Here is a 14,969-nt window from a genome sequence, read left to right as displayed (position 1 = left end):
TAGAAGATATGGTCCACCTTTAATCATAAATCATTATTAGTATTGGTTGATACTGTATAAGAAAGGTGTTATGTTTTAAGCAACGGCTTGAAGAGAACTAATCAATTAACATTCTGCATATCCAGTCAACAGGAAATGGGAATAACTGGCCAACGTGTCTTTCTGTAGGAAGCCTCTTCCATCCATCTACAGCAATGATACCTTGAAATGAGACAGAAAACATGAAACTGTTGTTAACCATAAAAAAACTTATCAACTCATTGTTTGTTGCAAAAACATTCCTTGTTCAAAATTAGAAATGTTTTCCATGCTAGAAATCTCAGTAGTTCAATTCTTGAATACAGACAGACCAATACCTCCCAAACGTTAATATATACATCTTATAAAAGATACACAATGAAAATCTTGTTAAAATGCAGAAAATGAGGCTCTGGTTCAGTAGGTCTAGGATACTCCCCAAGATTCCACATTTCTAACAAGCTTCCTCCCACATGATAGCAATGTTGCTGATCCGTGGAACAGAATTTTAGTGGCAGGGTTCTAGGGTATTAGTTCTGCATTAGTCTGAAACCAGCTGTTTAGGAGTTGCAAGTTGGAAGGAGGACGAAGGGAATAATTTTAAAACTTCACGTGTATAGAAACACAAGGTTTTTTGTTGGTCTGTTTGTTTTAATCTAGATTGTATGTTGGGGAAGGTTGAGCAGGCTAAACCTCTAATCTACTTTTAGGAATCCCTAGGTGTTAAAAATGGTTAAGTGCTCCACAACTAGTCAAACAGTGGGCAGTGTAAACCAACCTAGAGGCATCTTGGGAGCTCTGGTAGTGTAGTGCCTTAGGCACTACACTGCTAACCAGAAGGCTGACGGTTCAAACCCACCAGCCACTCCTCACAAGGAAGGTTGGGCAATCTACTTCCGTAGTGATACTGCCTCAGAACCCCAGGGGAGGGGTCATTATGAGTTGAGTCCGACTCGACTGCACATAACAACAACAACAACAGAGGCATCTTGGAAGAAAGGCCTGGCAATCTAATTCCAGAAGGTCACAACCTTGAAAACCCTACAGAGCAGAGATCTACTCTGCAAATGAGCTCACCATCAGTCAGAATTGACTAGATGGTAACTACCAACAACAAAAATCTACTCTTGAGAACTGCTATGGGTTAGGTAGGAACTCTGGTAGTACTGTGGTTAAAGCATTTGGCAGCTAACAAAAGGCTGGTGGTTCAAACCCATCAGCTGCTCTGAGGGAGAAAGATGAGGCCGTCTGCTTTAGTAGAGTTTTACAGTCTTGGAAACCCTATGTACTACTATGCCCTGTAGTGTCACTGTGAGTTAGAATTGACTCGATGGCAGTGAGTTATGGGGCTAGGCACATTACAACTATCTGGAAACTGCTGACCTAGGAAATATTTTATAAATAGCCCACAGATTATTTAGTAATAGAGTTCAAGAAGAAGAGAAAAGAAATTATGAAGATATTATTTAGGAATGTATTTAAATTAGACATATCAATATCAGACAATATTATTGAGTATTAGTATGCATTGAATGAATTGTAAATCTTAGTTGCAAGGAAAAAAAAACTATTTAAAGAAGTCTAGTATCCATTCACTACCTTAGAAAAAATAATTAAAAAAAAAATACTATTGTCCCTTGTTATGTCAAGAAAATGAAAAGCACTGTATCAGAAAATCAACTTTATTTTTTAGGTCTGTGCAGCTGATGCATGTTGGTTAGTATGACCACTAATATCCATATTAAAATATAAAATCAGGTTCTTGTGAAATTTTTTTATTATATTGTGTTTATATTCATCAAGTGTTTATTGAGAACCCACTATGTGTCTCATACTGTGCAAGGTGCTAGAGATAGAGTGATGAACAAGAGACACTGACATTGTGCCAAAATACTTGGTAATCTAAATAACTTATATAGTATATTACTATGTAAAAATGTAAAATATTTAACACATACAAAAATTTGTAATAACATTGACCTCAGAAACAATGGTACTGATGATTTGAAACGAATGTTTTGAACTAAAAAAATATTAAATTTTATATTTTCATGTGTTCTGTAAAATATTTCATTTGGACATTGGCTAGAGATTCATATTTTTATATTTATAGTTACATTATAATAATTATTTCCAGAAATTTAAAAAGTCTCTCTTATGCTATTTAACCAAAATAAGAAAATTAAATTTTCACTATCCTAATCATAGTTATTAGAAGCCCTGGTGGAGAAGTGGTTATACATTCGACTGTTAACCGAAAAGCTGGCGGTTTAAACCCACCAGCTGCTCTGTAGGAGAAAGGTGGCAGTCTGCTTCTATAAAGATTAGAGCCTTGGAAACCCTATAGGGCAGTTCTATGCTGTCCTATATGTTTGCTATGAATTAGAATCGACTCAATGACAATAGGTTTAACCACTGTTATGATAGACCTGATCTACTGTACCATCATGTTTCCATAGTTGATTCTGGTCATCCAAAATCAAAATACTAGTCAACTGGAAAACTGCAGGATTAATATTTATCAAAGCAAATCAGTCAAACAAAAAACCGTACGTCCCTGAAATATTTTGACACAAATCATTTGTTACAGATGCTACTCTCTTGCCTTTCTTAGACTTTAGGATTTCAGATTGCAGTTTTGTAACAGAGGTCTTGACAACTTTGATTTTATGTGTATATGACAGCATATATATACACTTGTTTGTTTTGTTTAGATGTTTTTGGCTTTTTTTCCAAAGGGGCTCTTTATTGTAGTTTTTATTGACAAAATGTTTATAATTAGATTATGTGGTAAAGAAATTTATTTGGAACTACAGGTTTAGAAACAATTGTGATCTAAAGAAAATGATTTGGAAAACCCAGCATTTTAAGAATAGTACACACTATGGGGTGCTAATGTGACTAAAATATGGGAATTTCAGAGGATTTTGCTAACAAGATATAATTATCTTGTACTTAAAAAAAATAATCCACTGCCCTCAAGTCAATTTTGACCCATAGAGACCCACTGGATTTCTGAGGCAGTAAATCTTTAAGGAAATAGATTGCACCAACTTCCCTCTGTGGACTGGCTGGTGGGTTTGAACCACTAACCTTCTGATTAACAGTCAAATACCTTAGGTCCTATCTGATGCCATCTTGTACTTGGACCCAGTGAAATTCTGCTAATATATAGTCAAGGGTATGAGCATTGTATATCCTGAAGAAAATAAAAATTAAAAATTGCCTCATCCTATGAAATGACATGTTAATTTTCATGTAAAGTTCAACATTTTAGGATCAATCTCTGCCTTTTAATGCATGACTACAAAAACGAATTTTGTTCATCAACTTATTTCTATAATTTATCAAGTATAATTTATATACTAGTTAATACTGAAATAGCCTCATGACCAGAAGCCTTAGTATGACTGATGTGACACTAGGGTCAGCTAAGACTTAATTTCAGTTGCTGAAAAATAAATAATAATGTTTAAGGAGACAATTTTCCTTAAGAGAATTGTAAAATTGTTAAAAATAAAAAGTATAACAACCAAGATAAAACATAGCTTACTTTTATAAAGTACAAATATATTTTGCTTGAAGAGTTAAGTCTCATTCTCCATGGTTAATGCAGGATTGCTCATACCTAAATAAAATGAATCAGCATTTTTGTTACTATTGAATGAATAGGCAGAGATTTGTTTATTTATCTATGAATTCTCCCAGTATACTTCTAAAGGTGCCTTGCTCATAGTATGGGGTGTTTATAAAATAGTTTACAGTTACACACACATACAAATGATCAAGTGTCAGCCACAACCAGTGTCACAAAACATTTTAAAAACAGAGTTACACACCTGAGGAAGTAGGGGCACAAATGAGTGAAAGATTTATTAAACCTGACACTATTCACATCATTTTAACCATGGTTTTGTACATCTTCACCTACCTACCTTATTCTTGTCTAACTCACCTGTGAGCCCTATCTCATCTCATCCTTCCCTTATTTACATCTTCTAAACTTTACATAGTTTCTCAACTCATCTATCAAACTAACAGAAAAATTAATCTAACATGCCTAAATAATAGCACATAAAAACCAAGCAACCACTTATATGTTAATGCAGGGCTATGAGATAAAACATGAATCACTTATGGAATAAAGGTAGGTCTTTGTTTATCCACCCCCCTTAAAAATAGACCTCCAACTATTCATCATGTCTTTTTCTCTAAGGAAACTTACAGGTTTCAAAGGGCAAATGGGCATAATCCATTTTTGTTTCATTACCACCTAACCTTCCCATAGATTGGAAAAGAGAATAGCAAGGCTAAAGCCAAAGAGTGAGAAGCCACATTATGAATATCAAAAATGCTGGGGATCCTCTGAGGATATATATGTATATATGTCATAAGAATAAGAATCTGTAAAGGAAGTGTATATGTTAGAAGAATAAGACTGAATATAATTAAATGATGACTTTAAAATTTCTACTCAGGACAATCTATTTTTCACTATCACTAAATTCCAAAGAGATTTCAAATAAACCAATAAACACTAAAGTGTAATAAACCAAATTTAGGTAGTGCTGAGAGAGGATGTAAAGTGAAATTGATTTGAAAGTTTTGAAAAATAAAGTCAATCTGGAGAATCTCTGGCAAATAGTTCTTTAATGTATGGTTTTGGCCTCACAGTAACACCACACATACCACACATACATATACTTGCATGTATGATTACAATATTTTTGTTTAAACCTTAGTAGCACTGGGAAAGCAATGAGCTCTAGTGGCACAGTGGTTAAGGCATCCAGCTGTTAACCAAAAGGTCAGTGGTTTGAACCCACCAGCTGCTCTATGGAATAAAGATGAAGCAGTCTGTTTCTGTAAAGATTTACCACCTTAGAAACCCTATAGGGCAGTTCTACTCTGTCCTATAGGGTCACTATGAGTTGGAATCGACTCAGTGGCAGTGGATTTAGTTTTTACCTCTGAGAAATATGTGATGTTTTAAAGATAAGAAAGCTGAGATAAAAAGAGGTTAAGTAATTTGTCAATTAGGTGCCAAATTGGGATTTGAAACCAGGTCTGCCTGACTTCAAAGCATTGTTTGTTCTTTGTCAATAAGCTATAGTAGCTGAAGTAATCAAAATATTAAGATCAACAATAACAGGGAGAATATGAATGGGATACGAAGAGATAAAAAGTAGCTAAACTTATATGAACAGGTAGCTAAACTAACCAGAAAGAGCTCTGGTTGTGTAGGGGTTAATACATTCAGCTACTAACCAAAGGTCAATGGTTCAAACCCATCAGCTACTTCATGGAAGAAAGATGAGGCAGTCTGCTTCCATGAAGATTTACAGCCTGGGAAACCCTGTACGGTAGTTATGAGTCAAAAATGACAACAACAGTGGGTTTGGGTTAAAGTTATAGCAATCATGCAATCACTTTAATCAGACATTTTGATATTAGATAGATATGAGAGTAAAAAATACTTACATAATTTGAGATCCTTTTCAGTAGATACTGTCAATTCTTTGTTTGAGTTGATTACATATTGTGGTGGGTCAGATTATGTGTCAACTTGGCTGGGCCTGGTTTTGATTGGCTTAGCAGCCGGATGTAGTCATTTCCCATGGTGAGATTGGTAATCAGCTCCATGGTGGAATCTGCCATGAGCAGCTGAGTAGCTGCCTTATGGATGTGGTCTGCTTCCAGTATATAAGGAGAAGTATTGAGAAAGGTCTCCAAGCTTTCTGGCACGCTTGGACCTTGTGTGTAGCCAAGTCTTCATTTAGCAGCCTGCAATGATTCCTGACAATCTTGGGACTGTCTCTGAACTTGAATTAGTGGCCTGCTATATTGTTTGGTAGGAGCTCTGCTAGCATAGTGCCTAAGGCACTTGCCTGCTAACCAGAAGGCTGGCGGTTCAAACCCACCAGCCACTCCTCGGAAGGAAGGTTGGGCAATCTGCTTCCATAGTAATACTGACTCAGCAACCCAAGGAGGGGTCGATCTGAGTTGGGTCCGACTCGATGGCACATAACCACAACATATTGTTTGGTAATATTGGGTCTGTGCCTTTTTACCTGTTGACTTTGCTTTGTCAGCCTCAGCAGCCAGCAGCTGCCTGCGTGAAGAGTCACCTCCAGCTCCAGTGGGCCTGCAGCAAGCAGCAGAGCTGAAGCCCAAAGTCGAGGGGCTTTCACCCAGCCCCTAGAACCTGACACTTCGAACTCAGACTTATAACCTCCTAAATTGTAAGAGAATAAATTCCTGTTTGTTCAAGCCATTTAATTTGTGGTATTTTCTGATAGAGTGGCACTAGGTAAATAAAACACATATTTCCATTGTTTGTACTTTATACTTTGAATTTCATTTCTATCATTTTCTTTAAGGTACAGGGAAAAAAGATCTAGTTTTTTAAACTAGAAAAAAAAAAAAGCAATGATTGTATTGATTTCCTAGAGCTATTACAGTATTTTCCATAAACTGAGTGGTTGAAAAATCAGATATTTATCCTCTTACAATTCTGGAAGCTAAAAATCTACAGTCAAGGTATTGCCAGAGCCATGCTCCCTTTTAGGGCTCTGGGAAAGAATCCCTCTTTGCCTCTTCCTGGCTCCTAGTGGCTCCTAGCGATCACTGGTGTCCTCTGGCTTATAGCTGCCTCATTCCAGTCTCTGCCTCTGTCTTCACAAGGCCTTCTTTTCTGCGTTCCTGTGTCCTTTCCTCTTCTTGTAAGAACACCACTCACTGGATAGGCCCCATCCTAATCCAGAATTAATCTCGTTTTAACTAATTATATTTATAAAACCCCTAATCCAAATAAGGTCACATTCTGAGATTCTGGGTGGACATGAATTTCTGGAGGACATATAAACTCACTACAATGATATGCTACTACTAACATACATTAGTCCAAGTACCTCACAAATGGAAGTTCTTCAAAAATAATTCTAATTTTACAAGGAGAGTCTAGCTATAAAGCAAAAAACCTAATGTAGATAATATAATTCAATTGTTTCACAACTTTTTCACCTTTTAAAAACATTTTTAAAACAAATTACACTCTTACCAGCTTTGCCCTTTCCTGGATATGTGCCACTCTCTGTCCAAGATTGAGAATCACTAAGAAGGTGGCTCTGGGACTCTCTCAGTGGTTTTGCAGGAAACTGGTGGTTTTCAGGACTGCATAATAATAATAAAAATAAAAATAAGTTAACTCTTGATAATATTATTGAGTATTTCCCAAAGTACAAAAGTCAAACCACTCATGATGCAAGATTATTATAATTATTTTGGGAGGTACCCAAGATAATTCGGGGCACACAAGGAGAAAATATAACAATGACTCACAATGGGAAAAATATTCTCTCTTTAGTTCTCTTTCTATTCTTCTGATTTACAATAGGAAGATGATAATATCTAACTCTGGCACACCTCCATTTTTAACACAGATAAAAGCTTACAGCTTTAAACTTTAATAGGTACTGGAATTTAGTTAGAACTTAGTAATATTTTGTTAACAATTTTATTTTTTACAGTTACATTCCATTTATGGCAAATTTACTGGTTTCTCATTTATAACAGCGATATAAAGTTTTGTTTAAAAATAAATTTAAATGCTAATTAAAAGACATATATAAACAGAAATACTAATGTTGTAAGTGGTATGTGGATATAGAAAAAAATATGAAGGTGATAGTAGAAAAGAAAGTTTCAGAAAAACTGGTGTAATACTTCTGGTGTGGCCTAAATGATCTTGGACAAAGAATTCTCTGTCTCTGTGTCTGAAACTGAAAGGACAGATTTGCCAAATAGCTTACAGGAAGGTTGAAAAGATCTGATCTTAGCAAGTTTTATGAATCTAACATTTAATTTGGGAGGCAGGGAGCCCTGAAAGAAGAATTTCTTTAAAATTTGTTTCAAAATTTAGATGAACATGCCACATATTAATATCTTGGATGGTATGACAAAATATATGTAAGTTAAAGTAAAACTTCACTTATAATAAAGACATGAAAAATGACTATCATAGAAACTATTATGTATTTTTACAATAATAATGCTCAAAAGTAAAAACTACTTAAAATTTTTCCAAGAATAATTTGATATATTTTACTTGAGACAACTACTCTAATTTTTAAAGGATATTATTACTTCGTATCTAAATATGAGAATATTTTCACTTTGTAGCATTTTAATATTATTAAAAACTTAAAGATACAATATTCAAATAAACAAAAGCAAAAACCTTCCAGCATGTCTCTGCCTAAGCTTCTTATGTATTCATATGAAAATCTCTAATTCTTACTACTTTTCTGGAAAGGGACCATGTAACAGGTACAGTGTACTAATTAGAGACTTCTTACAGATTTATTACTGTTAATAAGATTCTACAAAATGGTTAGGATGCATTCATTCAACAATATTTACAGAGTACCTATTTCATCAATGAACAAAGTCTTTTATCTCAAGGATATTTCACAAAGAATTATATATATTTATAAAATAGTAAGTCGGATGACAATATGAGCTATGATAATAAAACAGAGTAAAGGGAAGTGCAGGAGGAAGTTATTATTTTACGAAGAGTTTTCAAAGATGGTGGCTATTGTGAAGTTACATCTAAGCAGAAAGGGAATGAAGAGAAGACAGACTATTCAGATATCTGGAGGAAGAACAGGGAGGAAAAGAAGATTGGCAAGGATAGAAGCACTGAATAAGAGGCATGTTTGGTATGTTTGAGGAACATGAAGATGTGTAAGCTGAAGATTGTGACAGGTAATTGGCAAGGGATTAGGTTAGAAAGGTGTTAGAGTCTAGGGATCAGACAGGGCCTCACAAGCTTTTATTCTGAGTGAAGTGGGAAACTAGTGGAGGGATTAGAGCAGAAGAATGATTCAGATTTGGCCAATTAATGAGAAGAGAATTAAATGCAACAAAAACAGAACCTGGAAGATCAGTTAGGAAGCTATTGAAATAATCCATGACAGAAATAATGATGGCTTGGACCAGGAATGCCGTCATGGAAGGAGAGAGAAAGTATTTAGATTATAGACACATTTTGGAGATCTGAGAGGATTTGCAAATAGGGTAAACACAAAGTTACTGAGAGAAGAATTTAGAATGACTCCAAGGCTTTTGGCCTGAGTACTTGGAAGAATGGGGATCATCAATTACTAAAGCAGGAAGGTTGGGGAGAATCAGTTTAGAAGGTGGGTGAGGGTGGAGACAGGTGGGAAATCATGAGTTCTGTTTTGGGCCTGTTCCAAGTTGAAGATGGCTTTCTGACAGCTAGTTATGCTGAGCAGGTAATCAGATATACACCTGTGGAGGACAGCAGGGAGGCCAAGACTAGTCATAGAATTTGGTATGGGCTAATCAGTGAGCTCTGCTAGTGCAGTGCCTAAGGCATTTCACAGCTAACCAGAAGGTGGATTAACGGTTAAAACCTACAAACCGCTCTGCAGAAGAATGATGAGGCCATCTATTTCCATAAAGATTTACTGCCTTAGAAACCCAGTGGGGGTCACTATGAGTCTGAAGTGAGTTGATGGCAGGCACTGAGGTTTTTTTTTTTTTTTTTTTTCATCAGGGAAAATAGATCACTGGGTGGCACAAACGCTTAAGTGCTCAGCTGCCAGCCAAAAGATTGGTGGTTTGAACCCACCAAGAGGCCCCTTGGAAGAAAGGCCTGCCAATGTACTTCCGAAAAGTCACCGACTTGAAAACCCTGTGGAACACAGTTCTACTCTGTAACCACAGGGATGCCATGAGTAGGAAGTCACCTCAAAGCAACTTTATTTTTTAAAAATCAGGGAAAATTATAGAATTTTATATAAGAGGGGGACTTTAGAATGGAACAGAGGGTCTAAAAAAGTTCACTTGACCTCTTCAAGATCACCCCGTTGACTAAAAGTACCAGAACTAGGACTTCTCCCAAACTCCACAGTATTCTTAGTGGAAAGAGAGATACTGACTCTAAAATCCAAATACTTTTAAACTACAAAAAAAATGAGGATAAAAAATTACTGAAAACTACTATTAAATCTTACAAAAACTTGAACACATATTTTAAATAATTTATTAGAACTACATTTTAGCAATAGACAGGCCTATAAGGTGAATAATAACACTAGAGGGGTACTCACTCCTTAAAAGAGCCATTCAAGATTAAAGGAGCAGCTTTTGCCCAAGGATAAAATTCGGAAGGCAGGAAAGAACAGGACAGATGGACAAGTGGAAATGGAAACTCAGAGAAGAAGTGGAAGAGTGATGTTACATTGTGGGGATTGTAATCAGTGTCACAAAACATAATGTTTGTGAACTGTTGAATGGAAAGCCAATTTTCTCTGCAAATGTTCACTCAAATCACAATAAAAAGTTAAAAAAAAAACACTTAGATTTTACTTTATAGAGGCATAAGAAAACCTATTAACATTTAGCTCTGTGGAATTTTCAAGTCTAAGTTTGATGGAGTGATAACTTTCAATGTTTCTGTGAAACATCTGAGAATGTCCTTTTCATTAATTGGTAGAGTCTGGTCTGACATAGCACTCTAGGGCTGGCGTGGCAAATAGGTTTAGCTGAAGTGACAACTAAAATGATTTTGGAATCATTGCCAGAAACTGACTTGAAAAAAATCTGGTGTAATACAGGTTCCACAGGAAAAAGTATTGTGATCTATAAGAAATTTGTACTGGAAGGGAGTCATGCTGGTATAAGGGCAGTGTATATGGCTTTACTGCCATAACAAAATCTTAAAAAACTAACAAAAAATTATACTATGCCTGAAAAAGTTGAAAAATTACCTTAAAGCCTAGAAATTCCACTCCTAGGCATATACCTAAAAGAAAGCTCAAATACAAACAGGTGTTCATTGTTAAACTATTCACAATAGCCAAAAGGTGGAAACAATCTAAATGCCCATCAATAGATGAATGGATAAACAAAATGGGTATATATGTACAATGGAATATTACTCTGCCATAAAGAGAAATGAAGTCTTGATACATGCTACAACCTTGAAAACATTATTGGCAATCTACATTATGCTAAGTGAAATAAGTTAGACACAAAGGACAAATACTATTTGATAGGAAACATCTAGAATAGACAAAAGTATTAAGACTAAAGTTTATTAGCAGCCACTAGGGGCAAGAGGGAATGGGGAAAAGGAAGCCATTCCTTAGGGGGCACTCGTTTCTGTTAAGGGTGATGAAAAAAAATTGGAAATGGATAATGATGGTAGTTATATAACATGAAAAAAGTAACTAATGTCACTACATTGTACATGCAAAAGCTGTTGGAATTTTGTTATATATTTTTTAATCACAATAAAAAATGATATTATAGTTATGCTTTTGCTATTGATGTCCATTTAAAAATTAAAGGTATGGTCACACTCCAATGAATCTGTCTTAAAGATATAAAAGTTAGTGTTTCAACACATTAAAAATTCACATATAGCATTTTAAAAGATTAAGTAGTTTTGCCTTTTGTCAATTAGCACCAGTCAAAATAAAAATTCAGAGTTTTCTGTTGCTATCCTCAAATTCTTGATGGACTGGAATCAAAACAAAGTTAAAGTGGAACAAAATCCTCCAGTTGATGGCCTTCCCAGATTTCTTCCCATCCTGGCTCAGAAATGTCTCAGATAATGGTTAGACATCTTTAAAGAGCACTAAAAACATGGTGGCAAGAATGGCCACCATATGTCTGTCAGTTTGTCATACTGTGGTGGCTTACATGTTGCTGTGAGGCTGGAAGCTATGCCACTGGTATTTCAAATATCAGCAGGGTCACCCACGGTGGACAAGTTTCAGCAGAGCTTCCAGCCTAAGACAGACTGGGAGGAAGAACTTGGCAATCTACTTCTAAAAAAGAAAAATTGGCCAGTGGAAATCTTATTAATAACAGAGGAATATTGTCTGATACAGTGTTGGAAGTGAGCCCCACACTTTGGAAGGCCCTCAAAATACAACAGGGAAGAAATGCATCCTCAAAATAGAGTTGATATTAATGAAATGGATGGAGAAGAGCTTTTGAGACCTTCATTTGCTGATGTGCCATGACTCAAAATAAGACGAAACAGCTGCAAACATCATTAATAACCAGTACATGGAATGTACAAAGTATGAATCTAGGAATGTTGTAAGTCATCAAAAATGAAACAGAACCCATAAAGATCAATACCCTAGGCATTAGTGCTGTGCATGGGGTCGCTATGAGTCGGAAACGACTCGACGGCACTTAACAACAACAACAACAAATGTCAGGTGTATCTTGGCTAAAAGCAAAGAATACCAGAAAGATGTTTACCAATGTTTTAGTGTTTATGAATTTTAGTAAAATGAATTTTACTGTGTGGATCATAACAAATTATGAATAATACTGTCAAGAATAAAGATTCGAGAACTCAAGTGTCTCAAGAGGAATCTGTACAGAGACCAAGAGACAGTCATTTGAACAGAACAAGGGAACTGCAGGGTTTTAAAAAAAGGAAAAGTGTGCATCAGGGTTTTTTCCTTTCACCATACTTATTCAATCTGTATGCTTGGCAAATAATTTGAAAAGCTGGACTATATGAAGAAGAATACAGCATCAGGATTGGAGAAAGACTCATTAACAAGCTGCAATATGTGGATGACAACCTTGTTTGCTGAAAGTAAAGAAGACTTGAAACACTTACTGATGAATATCAAAGACTATAGCCTTCAGCATGGATTACACATCAACATCAAGAAAACAAAAATTCTCGCAATAAGCTACATCATGATAAATGGAGACAAGATTGAAGTTGTCAAGGATTTCATTTTACTAGGATCCACAATCAATGCCAACGGAAGCAACAGTCAAGAAATCAAATGACATATTGCCCTCGGCAAATCTGTTGGATAAGACCTCTTTAAAGTGTTAAAGAGCAAAGATGTCATTTTGAAGAGTAACGTGTGCCTGACTCAAGTCATGGTCTTTTCAACAGTCTCATATACATGTGACTGCTATACAATGAATAAGGAAGACCGCACAAGAATTGATGCATTCAAATTATGATGTTGGCAAAGAATACTGACTATACTATGGACTGCTAGAAGAACGAACAAAATTGTCTTGGAAGAGGTATAGCAAGAACGTTCTTTAAAAATGAGAATGGCTGGACTTTGTGTCTTGTACTTTGGTATATTATCAGGAGGGACCAGTCCTTCAAGAAGGATATCATGCTCAGTAAAGTAGAGGGTCTTTGAAAAATGGAAGACAGTCAATGAAATGGATTGACACATTTGCTACAACAATGGGCTTAAGTACTGCAATGCCTGTGAGGATGGTGCAGGACTGGGCAGAGTTGTGATGAGTTGGAATCAACTTGATGGCACCTAAAAAGAAGGAAGACTAGTTAATATGACTATTATTCAAATTTAAACACCAACCACTAAGGCCATGGATGAAGAAATTGAAGATTTTTGCCATCTTCTACAGTCTTAAACTAATTAAACATGCAATCAAGATTCATTGATAATTACTGATGAATGGAATGTGAAAGTTGGAAACAGAGAGGAAGGATTTGTAGTTGGAAAATATGGCCTTGGTAGCAGAAACCATACTGGAGATTGCATAATAGAATTTTTCAAGACCAATAACATTCATTGAAAATACATTCTTTCAACAACATAAATAGAAAATATATATCTGTACGTCACTGGATGAAATACATAGGAATAAAATCAACTATATCTGTGGAAAGAGAAGATGGAGAAGCTCAAAATCATCAGTCAGAATAAGGTGAGGTGCCGGTTGTGGACCATAACCATCAATTCTTAAATACAAGTTCAAATGAAAGCTGAAGAAAATTAAAACAAGTTCACAAGTGCCAAAATATGACCTTGAATATATCATACCTGGAGTTATAGACCATCTGAAGAATAGATCTGATGCACTGAGCACTAATGACTGAAGAACAGTCGTGTTGTGGGATAACATCAAGGACATCATACATGAAGAAAGTGAAAAGTCATTAAAAAGATAAGAAAGAAAATGCCAAAATGGATGTCAGAAGAGACTCTGAAATTTGCTCTTGAATGGAATAGCTAAAATGAATGGAAGATATGATTAAATAAAATAGCTGAACACAGATTTCCGGTAAGGTGGCGGAATAGGCAGAAATAGCGGACAGAACTTCTTCAAAAAAGAAAAGGGGAACTAATTAACACAGATACAGAAGATAATTTTGGACCCCTAAGCCTTGAAGGGAAGGATATAGAAATGGACTAAACTCCAACTAGTAGAAGAATTTGCATGAAAACACCAAAAAAGGAGACTTACGGAGTTGTGGTCTGGCAGCAATCCTGACAGCACAGACAGCTTGGATATTGCCGAGTGGTGGTAGGACCTAAGAAATAACTTAAAAATCAACCCTGCTAGCCAGGGACTGCACAAAGGACTGCTCTGGGGGCTAGGGAATAAAAGGGGACACAGCAAAGAGGAAGGCAGGTTGAGCTGTGGACTTTTGTCAGTCCAGAGGATGAAGCCATTTTGAATGTTTACAAGCGGTTTGACCATTTTGGATATTTAAAGTGACAGCGTTCTCCCAGATTCCAAGGACTTAAGAACAGGATCCATTTGCCGGGAACCGCAAGGACATTCCAGACACAGACGCCTGGAAAGGTGCAACATTCCCCTTGTTACACTTATACCCCACACCCTCTTGGTGAATGGAGGTACAGCCATCACTCACTCCTACCCATCTTCTGGGTTAGCAGGAAATCCATCCCAGTCTGGGTGCCCTGCCCTACCCCAATTTTTTTTTTTTTCTTTTTTAGTTTGTTTGTTTTTGTCTGTTTTCAAACTACTACTATTATTGTTACTTTTGTCCTTTTTACTATTATTCTTTATTCTTCCCCTCCCAGGTTCTAGTTTTCAGCTTTATTTCTTTTTCCTGTTCCTGGTTGCATTTTTTTTTTTTCTTT

The 14,969-nt window shown here is 36.0% G+C and overlaps 1 protein-coding gene across 1 annotated transcript in view; it reads right to left on the bottom strand.

Moving 5' to 3' along the window:
* Nucleotides 1-3,605: 3,605 nt before the first annotated feature.
* ZDHHC2 (zinc finger DHHC-type palmitoyltransferase 2) overlaps nucleotides 3,606-14,969 on the bottom strand; it is a 152,503-nt gene continuing 141,139 nt past the window's right edge. Inside the window, exons 11-12 of the mRNA XM_007954939.2 lie at nucleotides 7,079-7,191; nucleotides 3,606-3,646 (exon numbers count right to left, since the gene is read on the bottom strand). Coding sequence (XP_007953130.1) covers nucleotides 3,606-3,646; nucleotides 7,079-7,191 — 154 coding nt within the window. The remainder of the gene's footprint in view (nucleotides 3,647-7,078; nucleotides 7,192-14,969) is intronic.

Source organism: Orycteropus afer, unplaced genomic scaffold (genome assembly GCF_000298275.1).
Source record: "Orycteropus afer afer isolate SDZICR_OR568_19922 unplaced genomic scaffold, OryAfe1.0 scaffold00483, whole genome shotgun sequence".
Lineage (NCBI taxonomy): Eukaryota > Metazoa > Chordata > Mammalia > Tubulidentata > Orycteropodidae > Orycteropus > Orycteropus afer.
Note: the sequence above shows the minus strand (reverse complement) of the source record. Positions and strands in the feature narration are given on the sequence as shown.